The following is a 19822-nucleotide window of genomic DNA, read 5'->3' on the forward strand; positions in this document are numbered from 1 at the left end:
CACACACACACACACACACACACACACACACACACACACACACACACAGTATAAGTTTTAAACAATTTAATACTGGTACACAGTGATGATGATTGTGAAGCTTGGTTGAGGTGGAGGAGTCAGAGGGTGGGATATTTCCCTTACTGCTAAATGATGAACTAGCAATTGGCTGAGCCCTCAAGGTTTAACTCTCTCTCTACAAGGCAGCAGGAATGGAGGGAGGGGAGACATCGCAGACAGAGACACACACCATATGTGTGTGTGAGAGAGAGATGCGCATTTCCCCTTTAAGTACACTCCCTTGTTAATTAGATCAGCTTGCTGAGACCGCAGCTGCTGCAAGCTCTCTCCGTCCTGAGCCCTGGTGTATCCCCCCTGCTCTATGGAAGATGGGGTAAGTGGGGTGCAGGAGCAGGGGGGAGGGGGACACCCTGACATTAGCCCCCCTCTTCCTTTCCTGCCCCCCGCACAGCAAGCAGGAGTCTCGGGGAGCAGCTCCAAGGCAGAGGGCAGGAGCAGCACATGGCAGTGGGGGGGAGGACAGCTGAACTGCAGGCAGCTGCTGCACAGGGAACTTAGGGGAGTGGGGAGCTGATGGGGGGGCTGCCGGTCCACCCTGGTTCCAAGCCCCCACCAGCTAGCTGAAACGGGCTGCTCTTCCTGCAAGCAGTGGACAAAGCAGGCGGCTGCCAAACGACGTTAGAAGGGAGCATTGCACAATTTTAAACAACCATGTTCCCTAATTGATCAGCAACGAAACAACGTTAACCGGGACGACTTTAAGTGAGGAGTTACTGTACGTGTGTGTGTGTGTGTGTGTGTGTGTGTGTATATATATATATATATATATATATATATATATATATATATATAAAAAAAATCATTTACCAAGTTGTTAGGAAGTGCTATTCTACATGTTCTCATATTTAAAATAGTTTTTTTTCTATTGAAAGTTAATATAGGAGGTTTAGCTCTTCAAGTTTTATACACTTTTCTTCACAGCCAATTAGGAATTCTTTCCAGGAACAGGTAACACCTCCATATTGTTTCAGAGGACACCCACTCCCTGCTGGGATCTGAGTAAACCCCTATTTTAAATTATATTCAGTAAGGCTGCTCATTGACTCTTTCCTTGTTTTTTGATTGAATTTTAAAATTACTGTACTAAAATTAGTATCTTAAAGCTTTCAACACTGCTAATAGTTCTGAAAGATCTGGCCTATTCATACTATGTCTGCTTGGGGGAAAAGCATGTATAATACCTGAGTCATCTCAATAATACCTGATGACATATATGTAAATTTTTCTATTAAAGAACAAAATATTCATAATGTATGCTCCTTGTGTGCATTATTGTGAGCAGTAAGGAATCATTCCTACCCTCACATGTTGTTCTCTGTACTGCATAATATTTTTCCTCCTTATCTGGTGGCTTTGGGTTGTGGGTCAATTTAATCGTTCATTCTCACACTACTTTACCCTTAGACTCTGTTATGGCCACCATTCTCTTAGTTGAGAGAGACTTAATAAAGCTCTTCTCAGTTGAAGGGGCTGCCATTGAGCAGTGTGAGGTGCTGAGTGGTACTGCATTTTCTCTCCCTTCTCCTAGGACAGAGCAAGCTGTTCTTGTAACAGTCCTATTTATGCTATGTTGTGACTGGTGTATTGCTAAAGATGACAAATATTTAAGGTGCAGAACAACATCTCTTTATCAAAATCAGTAACGAAGGGATTTTATTTCTCAAATACTTGAGCACGTTCCCATATTGTGATCTCTTGTTCCTGGGGCTGTACAGTAGCCTTTCCTCAGCCTAGCCTGCTTCCCTGAAGATCCAGGCAGATGGGCAGAAGTGTCCTAAAAATACTACTTCAGGTTGTTCTGCTTCAGTTCCTTTTAGCTGCTGATTGCCACACCTGTGATTCTTTACGTTAGCCCCAGGGGCTGATCTGTGTAGCAGTTGCTTACGGCATGGCTGACTCTTTATGGATCAAATTAGGGAGATTTCTTCATTACGTAATGAGAGATACCTTTGCATCTGGAGGCTAATAGCTGGCTTTGTTTCCCCTTTAGCTATGGTTCTTTCACTCTTGTTGTGGAAGAGTAGTCTCCTTTTCTGATATCAGTGGAGCTGTGGCCACATTGCACAACAGTGAACGTGTTCTTTTTTCTGCTCAGAGAGAGGGATGAAACCTGTAACAGTTTTGGAATAAATGAGAGAAAGCTGTTATGAACCATTCCGACTCATCTCTCACCCATGTACCCAAATATTCACAGGGCAGAGTCACTAAAAATTAAGGAACAACCTTTGGGTCTTGAAAGGGGAAAAGAATAGAGCCCTGACCTTGTCCGTTAGAAGTACTGCTTTCAGATCCTTAGTTAAACCAAAACAACCATGGGAAAGGCAAGAAATTCTGTTTATTATTATGTTAGGTTCCCAAGATCCCTTCTTTCACTTACCTACTATCCTAAAGGACTAAAAGGGGAAATATACAATATCCTGACAGATGGATGGGGAATACAAGGAATCAATGGGACAACATTGAAAATAGACAATATTGCATCTATCTGTTTCGTATTGTTTTATACTTGGTTCTTGCCCCAAAGAGCTTACAATCTATCTTTTAGTTCTGTGTTTGTACAGTGCCTAGCACAGTGGGGTTCTAGGGCTCCTACATGCTACACTAATACAAATAATAATTCTCCTAAAAGAGTAAAATACCCTGTAACTAAAGCTCACTGTAGCTTGGGTTGATTTTAAAAACTGACAATAAAAAGCTATTTGAAAGGGACTGTGGACCCAATCCAATGTCCATTAAAGTCAGTGAAAAGACTCCAGTTAACTTCAGTAGGCTTTTGATCAGGGCCCAACCAAGACTAAATTGTAGGATTTGGAAAGCTTGTTCTTACAAAAACTAAAACCGGTAGAAAATTTTCCGTGATTCTTTTTTTTTTTTTTTTTTTTTTTTTTTTTTTTAAGTCCATTTAAAAGTTTACAAGAAACATTCCACTGTGGCGTTTGCAATCCAGCTATTGTGGCAATGTATGCAAACCTGAAAGTACTGTTGATTGAAACTGACTGTTTAACAATGTTGAGAGCTGCAAAAAATTTATAGAAAGTAGAAAACTAAATTCAATTTTAAAGTTCTTAGATTTTAATAATCTCAGATGTTTTTGGTAAACATACATAAAGAAATGTCTTTAAGCATCATTTTTAATCTAACATTTCCCCTTAGAATAACTCCATTCCTATGCATCTTATGGGGGACAAATTATTACAATAAGTAAGTAAGAGCAGGTTGATAGACTAGGACTCGTGAAACATGAGCTTTCTGTGTATTGCTACATTCCTATTCTAGTCCACTTATTAAAGTTTTGTTTTTGAAGCACCTAAATACAACAATTCTAATCACATTTGAATGATTCCAGTGGCTGGTTAAGCCAACCAGAGTGCTACATAAGATAAATAAAATATATAACTCAAAATGGGCATTACATTGTAGAAGTTGTAATATTTATTGAATTCAGTGTGTGTATGTTTTACATCTGATTGTTTTTTCTCTGCATGTTCTCCTGTCTGATGTTTCACATTAAACTCTTCCTGGCAGGTGATTGTGGAACAGTACGTTCAATCTCATCCCAATGGCCTGCAGGCGATGTACAATAAACTGCTGGAGTTTGTTCCTCACCATTGCCGTCTTTTGCGTGAAGTAACAGGGGGAGCTATGTCAAGGTAACAGGTTGTCCGCTATAGTTGTAACAGTTGTTGATTATCCAGTACTTCTGAATGACCTGTATGATATTTAACTACAATACACAAAGGATTTGCCTGTCCTTTCCTAAAGATTAAAATCAATACTGTTTCTCTTTTATATCTGCACATTTTAAAAAAATGTTGTGAACAAGATTTCCTGATGCTGTAGCACTGGGCCTGAGAAGGAAGAGAAACGATATACTACAATAATGAAACTGAGTACCATTACAGTAGTCCATCAGCTTGGCCTGACCCTGCAGCAGCCCTGGCCTTCTGCAGCCAGTCTGTCTGGAACCTTCCCTACTGTTATCGATTGGGCCCAGCCACCTCAAAGGGTAGAGGGAAAGCCCTCAGAGCAGGGTACTAGGCCTCCAGGAAGCCAGGGGCTAGAGTCGCCAAGAAGCCCAGTTGTGTTGGGAAGTGACATTGTTCAGAGAAGCCAGTGGGAGGTTTTGATTGCTCTTTGCCCCCATTATACAGGCAATGGGTCTGGGCCAGGGTTTTGAAGCACCCTGACCCTAGGGTGGCTTCCCCCTGTCTGTAGGGTGCCTGGAAACGGCACCTCATACATTTAAGGAGAAGAAGGAAGAGCAGGTCATCAGCTTGGAACCTCAGATTGCTGAAGGTGTCTGTCATATCTTCATTTCCTTCAATGACACTTTTGTCCATGTGACTGATATCTCTGGCAAGGAAACAATCTGCTGAGTGACTGATACGATGAGTCCTTTCCCTATGCTGCTGTGTTGGAAGTCTAGGACATTTTCCTGAGGTGCAAGTAGCTGGGCATCACTGCCTTTCACGTCAAGCTACAAACAGGTGGAAATCTGACCAAAACTCCAGGATCTAGTTCCCAGTCAGCCCTTGTAGCATTGGTTCATTCCAGAATGAAGACTGGGCCTACTGAGGATGTAACCCCCATCCCCCTCTGATAGTATTCCCCAGAAGGAGTGGTTGCCATGGTCATTATCTGTAAACCAATGGTTGGGTTTTCTTTCATCATTCACAATACTATATGATAGATTTTTCTTTGATGCGAGGGAACTTGACTGTGTCCTCCATCCAAGGAGAGGGGCACAAGGAAGTTATTAGAAAATTCAGTTTTCAAAGTTACTGGATTGTCTGCTTAACAAAAAAGAAAAGAATTATTAGTTTACTCCCATAGGTTTGACTAATTCATTATATGTACTGGAACTACAGATTTGATTGATCTGTATACCTCTTTTTGCTGTCTACTGAAAAACGTTTAATTTCTGTTACAATTAAACTGCCTGTTTTGAAACGTACAGAATTCAAGTCTGCTAAACTGTATCCATTTATTTATCTATTCAGAGGCTGGTTAATGTAGTAGACTGCTATAATTAGCAGTGTTTAGAATTTAGTCTCTAGAGACTGCAGAATTACTTTTCTATTTAGCCATCTATTGCTGTGCTTTTTACACGTCTTTAGATTTTTACTAATATCTCAATTCTGTTAATCCCTCAATATTTTTAATCCTTCTTTTAATAGAAGAATGTTTTTAGTATTTACTCTGATGTACCCTACTAGAATTATAAATGCTGCTTTCTTTTTCTGCTCTGTCAGCTTCTGAATTGGGAAATTCAAGATAAACTTTTAACCTTCCACTTGGAAGCATAGCACCACTTGCTGCATGTAGAAATGAGACTCAGAGGAAGCAGAGAGAGGAATTCCCTTTCTTCCCAACATCCTATTTCCATTTGGCCTCTGATTGATGGGTGAACTGTTGAAACTTTAAAACATACACGTTAGAGTAGGATTTTTTTTTACTGATAAATATTTGTTTTTCCAGAATTTACTAAAAATGTGCTTCTGCATAAAACTATTGTTTTTCTAGAAAATGTATTAAATTGGAACAAATCTGGTTGTCTCAAATATGGTGCGCCAACATAGACATAATAGATACGAAAATTGTGAAAAACACAGAAAGAAAACTAGTTCAAACATGCCTATATAATTATTTTTTCTAATTAAGGAAAACTACATAATGTAGTTCCTGAGTTTTGGTTAACATTATTGCCAAATTTGAACTTTCATGAGTGAAACTTACCTTTTTTTGAGGGGGAAAAAAAATTGGAATAATTGAAATATTTATCTTCTTGCAGTGAAAAAGCAAATACTGTTCCTGGATATGATTTTTTAGTGAATTCAGTGTGGCCAGAAATAGTACGTGGCTTAGAAGAAAAATTACCATCACTTTTTAACCCTGGAAACCCAGATGTATTTCATGAGGTAATTTTACATGTTTTTACATTTGCTATAACTTTGATGTGGGGAAGAACTTGTGTGTGTCATGTTCTCTAGCTTGTTTTTTCAGATTCTCTTGTGAAAATTCATGTTGCTGCATGCCTCCGAATAAGATGTATGTTAGAGATCATGTGATAGTTTAAATTCTATTTTAACTTTCTTAGGAGCAAATTCTGCTTTCAGATGCCTGGGCAGAACTTGTGCTGAAGTTAGTGGGACCTGTACGGTCATGTGAATTTGGTCTTAACCTTTGCAAGACAGCAGATATCTCTAGTTTATAGAAAAACACAATGTAAATGAAGGAGGGAAAGGGAAAACTGAATGTTTAAGGCTGGAACTGCTAGAAAGAGACAGCTGTTGGGTTAGTTAAACATCTGGGAAGCAACTTGGCATTTGATTGTGACTTGTCCTTTACTGTGGAAAGGTTAAAAAAAAAAATCCCATCTTTCTCTCTCAACCTTTAGTCTTTTTCATCACTAACAATGCTGTGACTAAAGATGTTTCAGAGGGTAGCTTGAATAATTCAAGTATTTTGAGGGAATGTGAATATAAATAAGACTTTGGAGAAATGGCCTCTTGAAAGAACTACTTTTCTAATGTCATAAATATTTACTGTGTGTGTTCAAAAATGGATTCTGAAGTGTATGGAAATACCTGTCACTACAGTTTTTCCATAATTGTGAACAATGTTGCTGTATGTATGTGAGAGATGACATTTTACTGATACCTGTCAGCTGGAAGCTCAATCTGATGTAGAGTAGGGCATAGAGAATGCAGCTTGCCATCTGAACAGATGACAAACTAGGAAATGGTAAGCCTTCTGCTTTATCATGAGTTCAGATGGTGAGATGCCTGTGTCCTTATCTAAACCAGAATGTCAAAATAGCTTTCTTTTGGGTTTATTTTTCTTACTTGTGACTCTCTTAATTGATTAAATCCTCTTTGTAACTAGCTCTATTGATAAGGATTCTTACATTACTCCTTTTAAGATGGTGGGGTGACTGTTAGTAACAAATGATCTCAAGGTGGGAGAGGGAGCAGGCATACCAGGTACATCAGTGCAAACGGACTGCTTAAGAAAATGTTGAACTCTTTGCATATGTAGGTGTATCTGTCAAATGGTTCTCCCTATGTTCATGCAAAACTATCTGTAATAAAAACAGATCAATTTCTCTTAGAATTTAAGGTCTCCTTCCTGTAAACACACAATGTAATTACTCACATGCCTAAAGTTAAGCACATGTGTTTGCAGGTTCGGGGCTTAAATAAGGGACAAGCATCATAAGGAGGTTAAAGAAAGAGAGATCCTGTTTTCATGCAACTGTCTCGGATAAGGAAATACAGCAAATGTGTATGTGTGTGTTTGTTTCTAAAGAGAATGCTTTTCAATTTTCCATAAAGCATCAGCTGCTCCTCAATGTTCCATTGAATGCCCTGTGTATGACAGTGTATCAGTTGCATAGTGCTTTTATCCTTCATGCTGCTCAGGTTAAATTGGAATCTTTGTATCTTTACCGAAAGCTTATCTCCATGTAAAAAGAATAACTTTTAAAAGCTTGCCTTTTTAAATTAAGCTGATATTGACCCATGATCCAGATTAAAAGAATTTGACCTTCAGTTACACCATGCAATCAAAATAGAGTACTTCCCCAACTGACTACTTAAGTGAGAATTTAGCAGTTCTGAATGAGTCATTAAAATATTTTAACCTAAAATCAATAAGAAATAAAAATTTCAAGTGTCAAAATGCTGTGAAGGTCCATTGTTGTTAAAAGACCAATAGAAATGTTTCCAGGAATTAAAATAAATTCCATAGAACTTTTAAAATAATTCCTGCATTGTTTGTAACCCAGATATTGGAATACTGAATCTCAAATGAAATTGACCTCATTGACTTTTGAATGCCAAAGATACAGGAAATAAACTTTCTACAGCTTTTAAAGTTCGTTTACATTATGCATTTGACAGTAATTTGTATATAGTAAGTTTCACACTAAGGATATCACTGTACACAGTATTGCCTGCTTATGTGGCTTTTTCACACAGCAAAAGAGGATGGAAAAATACTTTAAGAAAAGAAACTGTTTATAAACTGACGAAAAATTGGCGCGGGGTCTCAGAAGCAGGTTCAATAACAGAAGCCACTTTCAACTTAGTTTTTAGATTGACTAAGGCAGAGCATCTGCAGTTCCCATTTACTTCAATGAGCTTTGTGGCTGCTCAACACTTCTGAATATTCAGACATTTTTATGTTTAGGGGCCTAAATGTGAATTTAGGAGTCTAATTTTAGGCACCCGGGTTTGAAAATTTTTGCCTTGTTTTTGTATTCTGAAGTAAGTTGTCCAAGGTAGACAAACAAATTTAGTAAGAAGGCTGGGGCTAGAACTCCCAGGCCCCTGCTCTAACTATTACACACAATGCCTTTATTAAGAACCAGAGAAATGCTTTTAAGCTCTTCTAAGAAATGGCATTTAAGCTATGTCTACACTGCAATGAAAAACCCACAGCTGGCCCGTGCCAGTTGGCTAAGGCTAAGGGGCTGTTTAATTGCGGTGTAGATGTTTGGGCTTGGACTGCAGCCTGAGCTCTGGGACCCTCCCACCTCACTGGGGCCTGAAGCACAGGCTGTAGCCCAAGCCCAAATGTCTACACCACAGTTATAGCCTTTTAGCCCAAGCCCTGCAAGCTCGAGTCAGCTGGCATAGGCCAGCTGCAGGTTTTTAATTGCAGTGTGGGCATACCCCTAATGTCTTGTAGTCTTTAACTCATGTTAGTTTTATTCTGTCTAATTCAAAACAAGCCAAGTTCATATAAAATTGGTTCAGTATTTTAAGTTACGTTTAAGTTCGTTCAGGTTTTTTTAGATGACTTCAAAGCTAGTATGGCTTAGAATGTTAGACCAATTCAACCTTAAGCTTCATAAAACTGCTGAAGCAGTTTTCGTCAGCTCTGTTTTTGATATCTCAGTGAGATGTGTAAATTAGATCAAGTCTCTAAGACTGTATTGTACTTTAACTTATTATATATAAGGTTGTTAAGAAACTCAGATTTGTATTCTGTTACATATTTATTGGCAAATGTATGGTATGGAGACCATACTTTAAAGAATGAGCAAGAAGGGCAGATTTTAACCTTAACTCTGCATTTCCTAATTTCTGTTGGATAACTCACCCTTAACATTACATAAATGCCACTCTTTTTGTATGACATAGTGCATAAATGTTGTATAGTAACAAAGCACTACTCAGAATGCATCTCCTTTTCCTCAGGTGGTTCTTAGCTTTGTGCCTTGCAAAACACAGAATGTATGACTTGACGAATCACATACTTTATTCCTGTTGAGTCAGTTAACAATAGCTTATTGTTGAGAATGGATGCAGAATAGCTTTGAGGTACTTGTAAACATCCCACTTGAGATACCCAACTCTGAAAGGAAGTAGTCTAGATAGTTATTCTGAATTACTTATTTGTAAAACATCTGTGTACAACCAAAAACATCTAAGACAGCTTCCTAAAATAAGGGCCTAATGTATTATGCCTATAGTGCAAAGTAAACCTCATACTATCAATCGGTTTTGAATTCTCTCCTCCTTCCCTGCCCACACCAGTTCCTTCCATTCCTACTTCACAGCTTTATCCCTACATGCCTGGCACTGACACTATCCCGCAATCACCTGCTCCCACCTTCTTCTCCTCCTAACACTGAGCAACATGGGAGTGTCTCTTCTTCCACTTCCAGACCACTGAGTCCGCTCACAAGTCCTGGAGCACCTCTGAATTGTTAGTTCAGTATACTCGGACAAGTCTGGAGCGCCAATGAAAGGGAGGTGTAGCTGTGGAACTTGCACACTCATGGCATAATTCGTGGTGAAGGGGTCAATCTCATTTCCCTTCACCATGGAATAAACTGGATGATTGCTTCAGTTCCATTGTAGCCCAGGCTCTGGCCTTATGTGGTATGTCTACACTACAAAATAAATCCTGTGGCAGAGTGTCTCTGAGCCTGGATTTATAGACTCAGTCTCATGGGGCTCATGCTATGGCGCTAAGAATAGCTATGTAGATGTTCCTGCTTGTGCTCTGAAACCCACCTCCTCCCTGGGCTTCAGAGCCCAAGCTCCAACCTAAGCGGTAACATCTACATGGCTATTTTTAGAACTGAAGCTTGAGCTCAAGACTGTAGTCTCGGGCTTTGAGATCACTGCCATGAGTGGTGTTTTTGCAGTGTAGCTCTACCTATGGAGATTAGAAGTGGGGGAAGTGTCAGCTGACTTTGAGAAATGAGTACAACTATAATCTTATAGACCGCACAATAGAATCCGCATACAGTCTTGACTATTTAATAGGAAACTCTGAAGTATAGTAGTCAGAATGTGGTTTTTCTTCATACAGAAATACACTATAAGCATGGATTTTATACAGAGATTTGAACGACAGTGTGGATCGCAGGCCAGCGTGAAAAGATTAAGATTGCATCCTGCCTACCACAGTTTTAACAATAAGTGGAATTTGCCTGTTTATTTCCAAATAAGGTCAGTATTTGATTTTTTTACTTGTAAGGGAAGAAGCAAAAGCAAAGTTTAGCCATGGCAAAAGAATGTAGCCCACAGCCAAAGCTCCTCCATCCCTGGGAGCTGTACTTGTCACATAAAAGCAGCTTTCTTAAAATGTAGAAGAAGCCAAAATCTAAATAAATCTGAAGAAAAAGCATGGATACTGCAACTGGTTACTAGGGCATGTAATTATTTTATACTGCTTTCACTGAGTTCGACAAGCCAGAAAACCAGCTACAGTTAAATTGAGTTTGGTACAGAGTCTCACTGCTGATAAGACTGCCAGGGACTGGTCTAGACTAGTTTTCAAACCTTGTGCATCTTCTATAGGTCAGTCTCTGCTTATCTTCTTCCTGGAATTAATGCTTAATAAACTTGCTATCATGGTAGAGTTCTGTTTTTCAAAAGCTCTAAAATAAAGGGTTGAATATCATATCAATTAATCTGCCATGGTTATGGGTTAGCTGTACATCTAACCCCTTCTCTCATTTCACTGAGTATACCTCCATAGGTGTTAGGTCTCATGACTTTACCTTTTCTGGGGTGGAATCCCGCAATTCTCCACTCTTAGACCAGGTCCTGAGCTAAAGTAGCCTGTGTACCAGCTATGGTTATTCAGCAAATCCAGTTGGACTCAGTACGTGCAGTTTTCCCTTCTGGAGCTTATGATCAGAGGTAAACACAGTGGATCAAAAGAGCCTTTAAAAATAAATAGTTGTGTAATCTTAACAGTAAGAATGAAGTATAGCATAAGAGATAAGGGTTTGTAAAATAAAGGTCTACACACCTCTCTTACCTAGAGGCTTGTCATCCCCTGGCAGAGAACCTGGGCATGTCTCTCTTTCCTGTCTCCCAACAAACCAGTGTCCCCTCCCTGAGAGTGTCAGCTTCATCCCACCAGAAGCTCTTGGTCTCAGATTGTCTCCTATATTTACAACCTGGGATTCCCTCCTTGTCCCCTCCCCTCCCTTCCCCCCAAAGCTAGGCCATTGAGCTCAGATGGTAAGAGGTGTGAATGGCCCTTGCATAATCTCTTAAATATCCACCTATGGGTGCCTGTCCAAAGCCTTCCTTGTATGCAGTGTTGTAGTAGCTATGTTGGTCCCAGAATATTAGAGAGACAAGGTGGGTCAGGTAATATTTTGTTATTGGTGAACTTTTGTTGGTGAAAGAGTCAAGCTTTTGAGCTTACACAGAGCTTTTGTTCAAGTCTGGGAAAGGTATTCAGTGTCTTAGATAGGTATAAGGTGGAAGTGATGGTTTAGCGTAAGTAGCTAACGTACGTTTCGAGGGACCATTCAAGGTGAAGTGTTCCATTATCACCACTCCAGTCATAGAGCGGAAAGGGGGAAGAAAAAAAAGCTGTGCAGGGGATTAAGTGGATTGCAGGTGGTTGTAATAAATCCAGTGACTCTGTTCAGTCTGTGAATTTTAGTATCTAACAAAGTTATCAATTTAAGATGCCAGGCTCATCTTTTGAAGGTATTGAAACTTTGTGACAGGATTCAGAAATTATTTTGAATATTTTATTTTGAACATTTTTATCACACAAGCTATGAAAATAATACTAACTGATTATACGTAAAATCAGAAAATGTATCTACATCAGGGAAGTTTATGCTTTAAAAATGCCTTTTGGTTTAGTTAAAGCTTTGAAATATATTCTCACACTCATATTAAATAGGAATTTTGTTGAAATCGTCATATTGGAATCTCATACTTTTTCTAATTTACATAAAGTTAAGGCTCCTGTTGATTTTTCCCCCTGCACATCTAGCATTATGAAAAGAACAATGTGGGGTGAGATGAGATACATAAATGTGTTACAATCCTTCTGCATCATTGCAAGTTCGGCAGTGATTCATAGATCATAAGTCCAGAAGTGACCATTTTGATCGTATAGTCTGACATCCTGTATAACACAGGCCATAGGACTTCATGATATCAGATTCGGGTAGTTGTTCATTGTCATATTTCTTGTTCTTGAAATCTGAAAGTATTCTTCACAAATTGCTAATTAATAAGAATGATAGATCAGTGTTGGGAATAGTACTTCATTACTTAACGCTCCGAGATCATTTGTTTATATACCTGTTGTGATGGGAAAATGGGAATTGCCATACCAGATCACACTAGTCTGTCTAGTCCACTAGTCTATCTCTGGCAGTAGACAATAAAAGATGCTTCAGAGAAGAAGGTAAAAGAAACCGTATAGTGGGCAATTATAGGGTTTTGTGAAACTTCTTTGGAAATGGCTGTGATGCAATAGCAGCAAAAAGAGGGGAAGCCAGTGACAAAGAAGTCCTCTTGTGAGCAAAACTAAAACAACAGCTTTGCTTCAGGACAGTTTAAAAATATTTTGGTATTAACCTTATTTAACCAACACTCTCCTGAAAATTGCAGTGCAGGATCTGTCTAGTGTATTGTACAGATACGTATCTTTAGGCTGTGTACTCTGTTTAGGTAATGTATGTTGAAACAGACAGACGAGAATTGAAAGTTTTCAGTACTGACTTTTGCTTTTATAACCCCCAAAGGTTTTTTTTGTTTTTGTGTGTTTTTTTTTAATGAGGTCAAGGCATCCTGGGAGGAACTATTGATTTTTACCAGGTACAGAACTGTTTGCAGAACCTTGTGCCACTCGCTGGTCATTAGCAAACATGCAGAAAGCTACAGGCACCGTGATCATGTGACCTACCTGAAGGTTAACTAAAGTAAATGTAAGAAGTGAGACAATGTGTTGACTTTTTCAGTGTGAAAGCAATAAAATAAACAAGTTAGTGTTTCTTACTAAAACTATAGACACTGAAACGTCCTCAAACTTGCTGCTTTTTACAGGATGTTTAAGATTATAACTTTAATCTCTTTCCCACTTCATTTCTGCTTGGAAAATTCCATTGTTTCTCTTTTAAATGCTTTCCAGTTAGGATCAAACTAAGTAAAAACCAAAAAAATCTCCCCAAAAAAAGCCGCACCTTCTTTCTTTATATACCTGATAGTATAAGGCGTGTTTAGACACCAGTTTAAATAATTTGTGACTTGTAATATTGAACAATATTTGTTTCTTTCTGTCAGATTTAGAGAGGTAGCAGGAGCCTTAGAAGCTGCACTTTCAGATAGCCTAGAAGAGGCACCAGGTAAACTTCCTTTACTAAAACTTGTAGTTTTTATCATGTAAATAAAACTCTTTCCAGGTAGTGATGGTGATTGTCTGTTAGAGTAATCAGTCACACAAAGCTTTAGATCTTAAAATAATGTCTGTCTTTTTACTGGTAAGTCAATTAAGAGGGCTAGACCAACTCATTACTACAAATAGCAATACCTGGTTTATACAAATGAGATGAGGGATCTAAATTACTGTAGGGCTCCTAGAAGATGCAATTAAAAATTATGCCATGCTATTGGAACGCACATCTTGCTTTCATAACTGTAGTGTTCTGAATAGGAGAGGAAGAAATGACCATTTCTAAGCAGCAAATGCACTTATTACTCTCAGCGATATTGGCATCAACTCCAGGAGTCATTTGTCTGCTACACTGGCCAGAAATTAGGCAGTAGCAATGAATTCATATCTATTGAGTGAATTAGGAGGCTGGAACAGTGAATTTATAATCAATTGAGTGAATTAGGAGGCAGAACATATTAAATGAGAATGGAGGAAAAGGACTGGTGCTCTGGTAAGAGCCAGGAGAGAAACGTACAGTGCCTTTAAAAGAAACATTAAAGGCAGTGAAAGTGTTTTGGGTTTTTTTTTTGTTTTGTTTTTTAAATGGAGTTAGTCTCTATAATCTGTATGAAACAAACTTTCTAAGCATAGGGCTAAAGATTATGAAAAAACAGGACAGCAGAGTTGGAGATATGGGCACGTTGCTTTTGTTTCTAGGATTTATGCATTAATCTTAGAAATTAAATGAAAAGTATTGAGAGCTAAGTACTGTTCATTTGCAAACTGTATAATTCTGTTGCCAAAACTACTTAAAAAGTTTTCATGTAATTATAGCTGTTACTTATTGAACTTAACACCCCTTTAGTACCAAACGGTGATAACAGCTGCCGTTTATTGCATTGTGTTGTCAGGACATAAAACAGTTGCTGCTCTGATTGGCAACTTTCATGCACTCAGTCAACTTAGTAACTTTTTAAATGTACCTTGTGAAACCTGATAAGATAACATTGCATAAATGTGCAACACAGAGGTGATATAAGAATCTTGCCCTTAGTTCAACTACATTGTCTCTATATTTACTGACTATCCACCTGATAGGAGAACTAAAACTAGTTCTGAAAATGTTAACGAACACTTGATCCAGGGGAAAGTAGTTCTGATATTAAAAATTTGGCTTTAAACAATTTTGGTAAATTATCTTGGTGGTGATGAAAATAATTTTGAAGTGATTTTTAAAGTTCAAAATATTTTGATTTAAAAAAAAGTAATAACAGTAAAAGTACAGTTCCATAAGCTTTGAAAAATAAGATTTTCAAAACAAGATCTTAAATCATGATTAGTAAATAACCATCATTCCCTAATTATTTTTTTAGCTGGAAGCTCATATTGCCTTTTGGCCACTCACCTGGTATGGGTGAGTCTTCTGAAGTGTTGGTCAGATCAGATGTTTTTACCATTATTAGCACACCGCCTATGGAAATTTACACTGCAAATTTTAGCACGCTACTCTGTGTTCATTAATGAGGTAAGACAACTACATTCTTATGCCATTGATACTTATTGATGGCATATACATACCAATGAAAAGTGTTCAGTTTAAATCTCTAACTTCTAATATATTAGTACCTTTTAGACTAAGAAATGTGTATCAAGTGCAGTTTAAATAGAGCCTTAAAACTAAAAAAGATATTGCATGAAATTTGTTAATGGTTGTCAGGAACTATCTTGAAACAGTACTGATATGAAAAAGTGCTATAGAGAGACAATCCACTTACAGAGTTGTCTCCTCTCAAGTCATTATAATGGGACTGATACTCGTGCTTCAATTCTTCTATGTTGCAAATGAAAAATGGCAGTTGTTGACAGCGTCACTATACTGCTGGGAAAATCAGCCAGTGCAACCCCTAATGTTCACAGGAGTAACATTTTTAGAAGTGTGAAAATTGCAACATCCTTTGTGAAATGAAAAAGCATAGTCAAGTTCTTCTCCCCATCTCTGCAATCTAAACCAGACACAGTGGTTTGACTGTCATCACCTCATTTTATGGATGTTGGCCCAAAGAACAGATTCTGTTACATAGATCTCTTTAAAGATATATTGATTTTTACACACCAGGGTTCTGAGATGTTGCTGTACAATCTTAGATATTCTGAGGCCTTTTGTTAATATTACAAACAAAAACCCTATGTAAGTCAAGTATAACAGGGCAGAAGAGAAACTTAGATGCTTATAACTTCTGCAAATGTTGTACTGTGTTGGGAAAAAATTGCGGAAGACTTTATACACTGCATTTGTGAGCTCAGCTGAAACTATTTTCTCAAAGACTGATGTTCATTTCTCACTTGGCTACTACAGCTTTTGCTCAGGCCCATCTCCAATGAAAGTACAAAGGACAACAAAAAATCTGTGGCAACCGGTAGCAAGGAATCCTCTGTAAACCCAAATCCCAGTGAGGACCAGGGAATTGGTGCTTCTCCAGAAGCACAGCATTTACCTTCTATATCCAATACTCAGTTGGTGTATGTTGCTGCAGATCTGGATAGACTTACGGAGCAGGTTAGTACATGCTACTATACATACGATAACATTTTCATTGACCACATGTCAATACTGTTTCGCATATTGCTCACAACTTCTTAAATATTTACCAGTGCTGAACTAGCATAGTTGAAGTATGGGAGGTATCACAAGCAACAAAGCTTTAGGGAGGCTGTGTTGTTTTTATTCAGATATGGTTGGTTACAGAGGTACCAGTCCAGGTACAGGTAATTAAGGAGTCTAGTTTTTCAGTAAAATGAATTATTCAGCAGCTGTTGCACTGACTGCTGAAACCAGATTTTTCTGTTCACTTTTGGCACCAGCTAGCACTGCCTCAGTCTTGCACTTCTCCTTGAGTGAATGATGAACAGCAAGGACCTGGTGTCCAGGGGCACAGTGCGAAATCAGGCTTCATGTTTTGAGCTATTTCTGGTTTAAACAAATATTTACTGTTTTAACCTTTGAGCCTCAGCAAGGTTTTACTGGTAACAATGAGTTTAAAGCATAATTATAAATCTCACAGGTGGCTTGTGTTGTACAGATCTGCTTGGAGGGTCTCCTGAGCTTTTGATTAAATTGAACTTCCTAAAACCTTTGAAGGAGCAAGCTTGTTATCTGAGTAATACTGTGTTTCATTAATTCTAAATGTTTTGCCTTGAAAGACCATGGTGGGGGGAGGGCACCAAATGCTTAATGCCATTTTCTCGCATATGTCGTGTTCTGGTCTTCTTGATTCCCATCTAATAGTCGGTAAAAATATACCCAGTATTTAAACATAAGTCTCTCCTTTTAACGCATGGGAGATTTTCAGACCTTGAGAGAATAGACCCATATATGTTCATAATAGTGGTTGTATGCATATCTGTTTTTGTTCAGCTTCCTGAACTCTTGGAAATTACCAGACCAAAACTCGAAATGATTGGCTTCAAGAATATATCCTGTATCACAGGTAAAGGTGGGAGTTTGATTTTAGACAATTTGGGAAACAAAGGGAAAACATTATGTAAATGTATATTTTTGTAATATTTATAAGTAAGAGTTTTAAAAAAATATATACCATTTGACAGTTCTTTAAAATCTAATATGGACTAGAACAGTTAATTAGAAATAGTCCTGAATGGGAGCTTCAGAGCTGGAAAAAATTCTACTGAACTTTGGGAGAGTTTGTATCTGAACCTGCACTTTGTGACTCTGCCTCATCTCTACTATTACCAACACTAGAAAGCAATTAATATGATGATCGTCTCCCCCACCCCCCTTTTTTTTTCTGGCTGTGAAATGGACTTTTAGTAGATATCGCCTAAGCTGTGTAATGTTAAATATAGGATTTGATTGCAGGAATAATACAGAAATGTCTTTGTTACAATACATCTTGTTCTAGGATATGTATGGAGTGGGGATGGGAAGGGTTGCACAAGTTTGCTTATGTTTGGGGCTTGCCAGTGTAGCTTAGTTTCAACTTCAACATTTGTAATTCAACAGGAGCCTTGGAAGACTCTCAGGCTTCTATATCAGCCTCCATGCCTACCTTGAATAATAAAATTATTCAGGATTTGAGTGAGTCCTGCTTCAGTTATCTGAAAAGTGCACTAGAAGTACCAAGACACTATAGAAGAACCAATAAGGTCAGTGCTGAGCTCATGTGAAGAGAAGTGCTCTCATGAAAGGCTTAGGCTGTGAATACAACCAGCTGATGTATTCTAGGTTTCTACCACACCTACCTATAACTACTTGCAAATACCCCTACTTTGTGACTGTTTAATTCCTGCCACCATTTCATTCTTGCCACACTCAAGAGAACTTTAATATGGTCTTTAAGTAAAATATCACACTTGGCTTTTGAAGTGTGACAATAGTTGCTAAAACCTGCTGTCACCCTTACGTGTCCTAGAGAATAGTTGGTTTCAAGTGGCAAGTGCCCCTGAGGCAAAACACCACTGCAGCTGTTGGCACCATTGTCAGGGTAGATTGGAAACAATATGGAAACTGATCTGCCCTCTCATCCTTAGATTTGGTCCTGTTCTCCACAGTCCCCTCACCTGTCTCGTCCTAAGTCCCAGTTGTAAGCACAATGGCTAGGTATGATTGTATCTGTTTTGTGGACAAATAGAGAGCTTTAGTAACTGATTCTGTCAAGCCTGTTCATTTCATGAATTTATTTTCTTTTGGGTGGGGGGAAGCCTTGATTTAAATAATCGATTTTAATCAACTTTTCCATTTGTACTTCAGTTAATTTCTAAAGAAAGGTGCGTTCTCATTGGTTGATATAACCATTAAAACATAAGAATGGCCATACTGGGTTAGACAAAAGGTCCATCTAGGCCAGTATCCTGTCTTCTGACAGTGGCTAATGCCAGGTGCTTCAGAGGGAATGAACAGAACAGGCAATCATCAAGTGATCCATCCCTTGTTGCCCATTCCCAACTTCTGTCAAACAGAGGCTAGGGACACCATCCCTGTCCATCCTGGCTAATAGCCATTGATGGACCTATCTTCCATGAATGTATTTAGTTCTTTTTGGAACCCTGTTAGTGTCTTGGCCTTCACAACATCCTCTGTTGAGTTACTACTGATTCACTATATTTGGTACATCTTTTTGCTACCGAGGATGGTACTCTATATTTATGTACATTTATTTAAGCATTTATATAGCTGCTTATTTTCAGATTTTTTTTAATTTTACATTTTTAGTATGTTAGAAAATGGTGAATCATATATTGCTTATTTTCTAGATAATTCAGTTTTTGCTCATGATTTCTGTCAAGCTGCATTAGGATGGTAACTGGAATTTAATTAAACATAAAACAACATATACAATGTATTTTTATTAAAACATTTATGTAAAATGTTTTGGATACATGAACTTCTTAACAAAATGTTTCATGTACAAGTAATTGATTTATTAAATAGAGGGGTTAACTATAATCAATGAATTACATTGATTATTTCAGGTCAGCCTGGGAAAAATTTTGAATATGCCTAACTGAAAATAAATGGAGCATAAATTCCTACTCACTCTTGAAAATGAGACAGTCTCTTAAGTTACTTAATTGCCCTTCAGACTTTTAAAACTAGTAGATCTCATCCCCTCCCTCCTCATTTTTATTCATAGACTGAAAGGGAGAGGCAAGTTTTCCTGCTTTTTCAACTCCCAATTGATTTTTCAACTTTGAATGAATTAGCACAAATGAAGAAAATATTTTTTGTGTGCCTTCAGAAGCAGCTATTCTTGTCAATAGCTGGTTTAGCATTTCCAGGTTCCAGGTGCTTAGCTAGTGACTTTTCCCAGTTCAGTGATGTGATTTTCTTTAAATTGAGAACTGAGCCACTCAGAGCTCAGGTAAGGAGAAGCTATAAAACAGGACTATGAGACCTCAGGTGGGCTCAGTGAATGATCCTAATGATACTTGTTGGTGTCTCCTTGAGTCAGAGGCCTGGTCTCAATGCCGGTGATTATTTTGGCCAATCTCTTGCATCCAGAAGCATAGCCCCTTGGTTCCCAACAGGATCAAGCCTTTAAAACAGTACGTGGCCTGTTGTGTCATATTT

General features: G+C 38.3%; 1 protein-coding gene across 1 annotated transcript in view; it reads left to right on the forward strand.

The window, feature by feature from the left end:
- COG2 (component of oligomeric golgi complex 2) overlaps window positions 1–19822 on the forward strand; it is a 35667-nt gene that overhangs the window by 11403 nt on the left and 4442 nt on the right. Inside the window, exons 7-14 of the mRNA XM_026649685.1 lie at window positions 3607–3731; window positions 5873–5999; window positions 10408–10547; window positions 13644–13705; window positions 15108–15259; window positions 16091–16291; window positions 17150–17222; window positions 17756–17898. Of these exons, the coding sequence (XP_026505470.1) occupies window positions 3607–3731; window positions 5873–5999; window positions 10408–10547; window positions 13644–13705; window positions 15108–15259; window positions 16091–16291; window positions 17150–17222; window positions 17756–17898 (1023 nt within the window). The remainder of the gene's footprint in view (window positions 1–3606; window positions 3732–5872; window positions 6000–10407; window positions 10548–13643; window positions 13706–15107; window positions 15260–16090; window positions 16292–17149; window positions 17223–17755; window positions 17899–19822) is intronic.

The sequence above is a fragment of the Terrapene carolina genome, unplaced genomic scaffold, assembly GCF_002925995.2.
Source record: "Terrapene carolina triunguis isolate 2854851 unplaced genomic scaffold, T_m_triunguis-2.0 Scaffold85, whole genome shotgun sequence".
In the NCBI taxonomy this organism is placed as follows: Eukaryota; Metazoa; Chordata; order Testudines; family Emydidae; genus Terrapene; species Terrapene triunguis.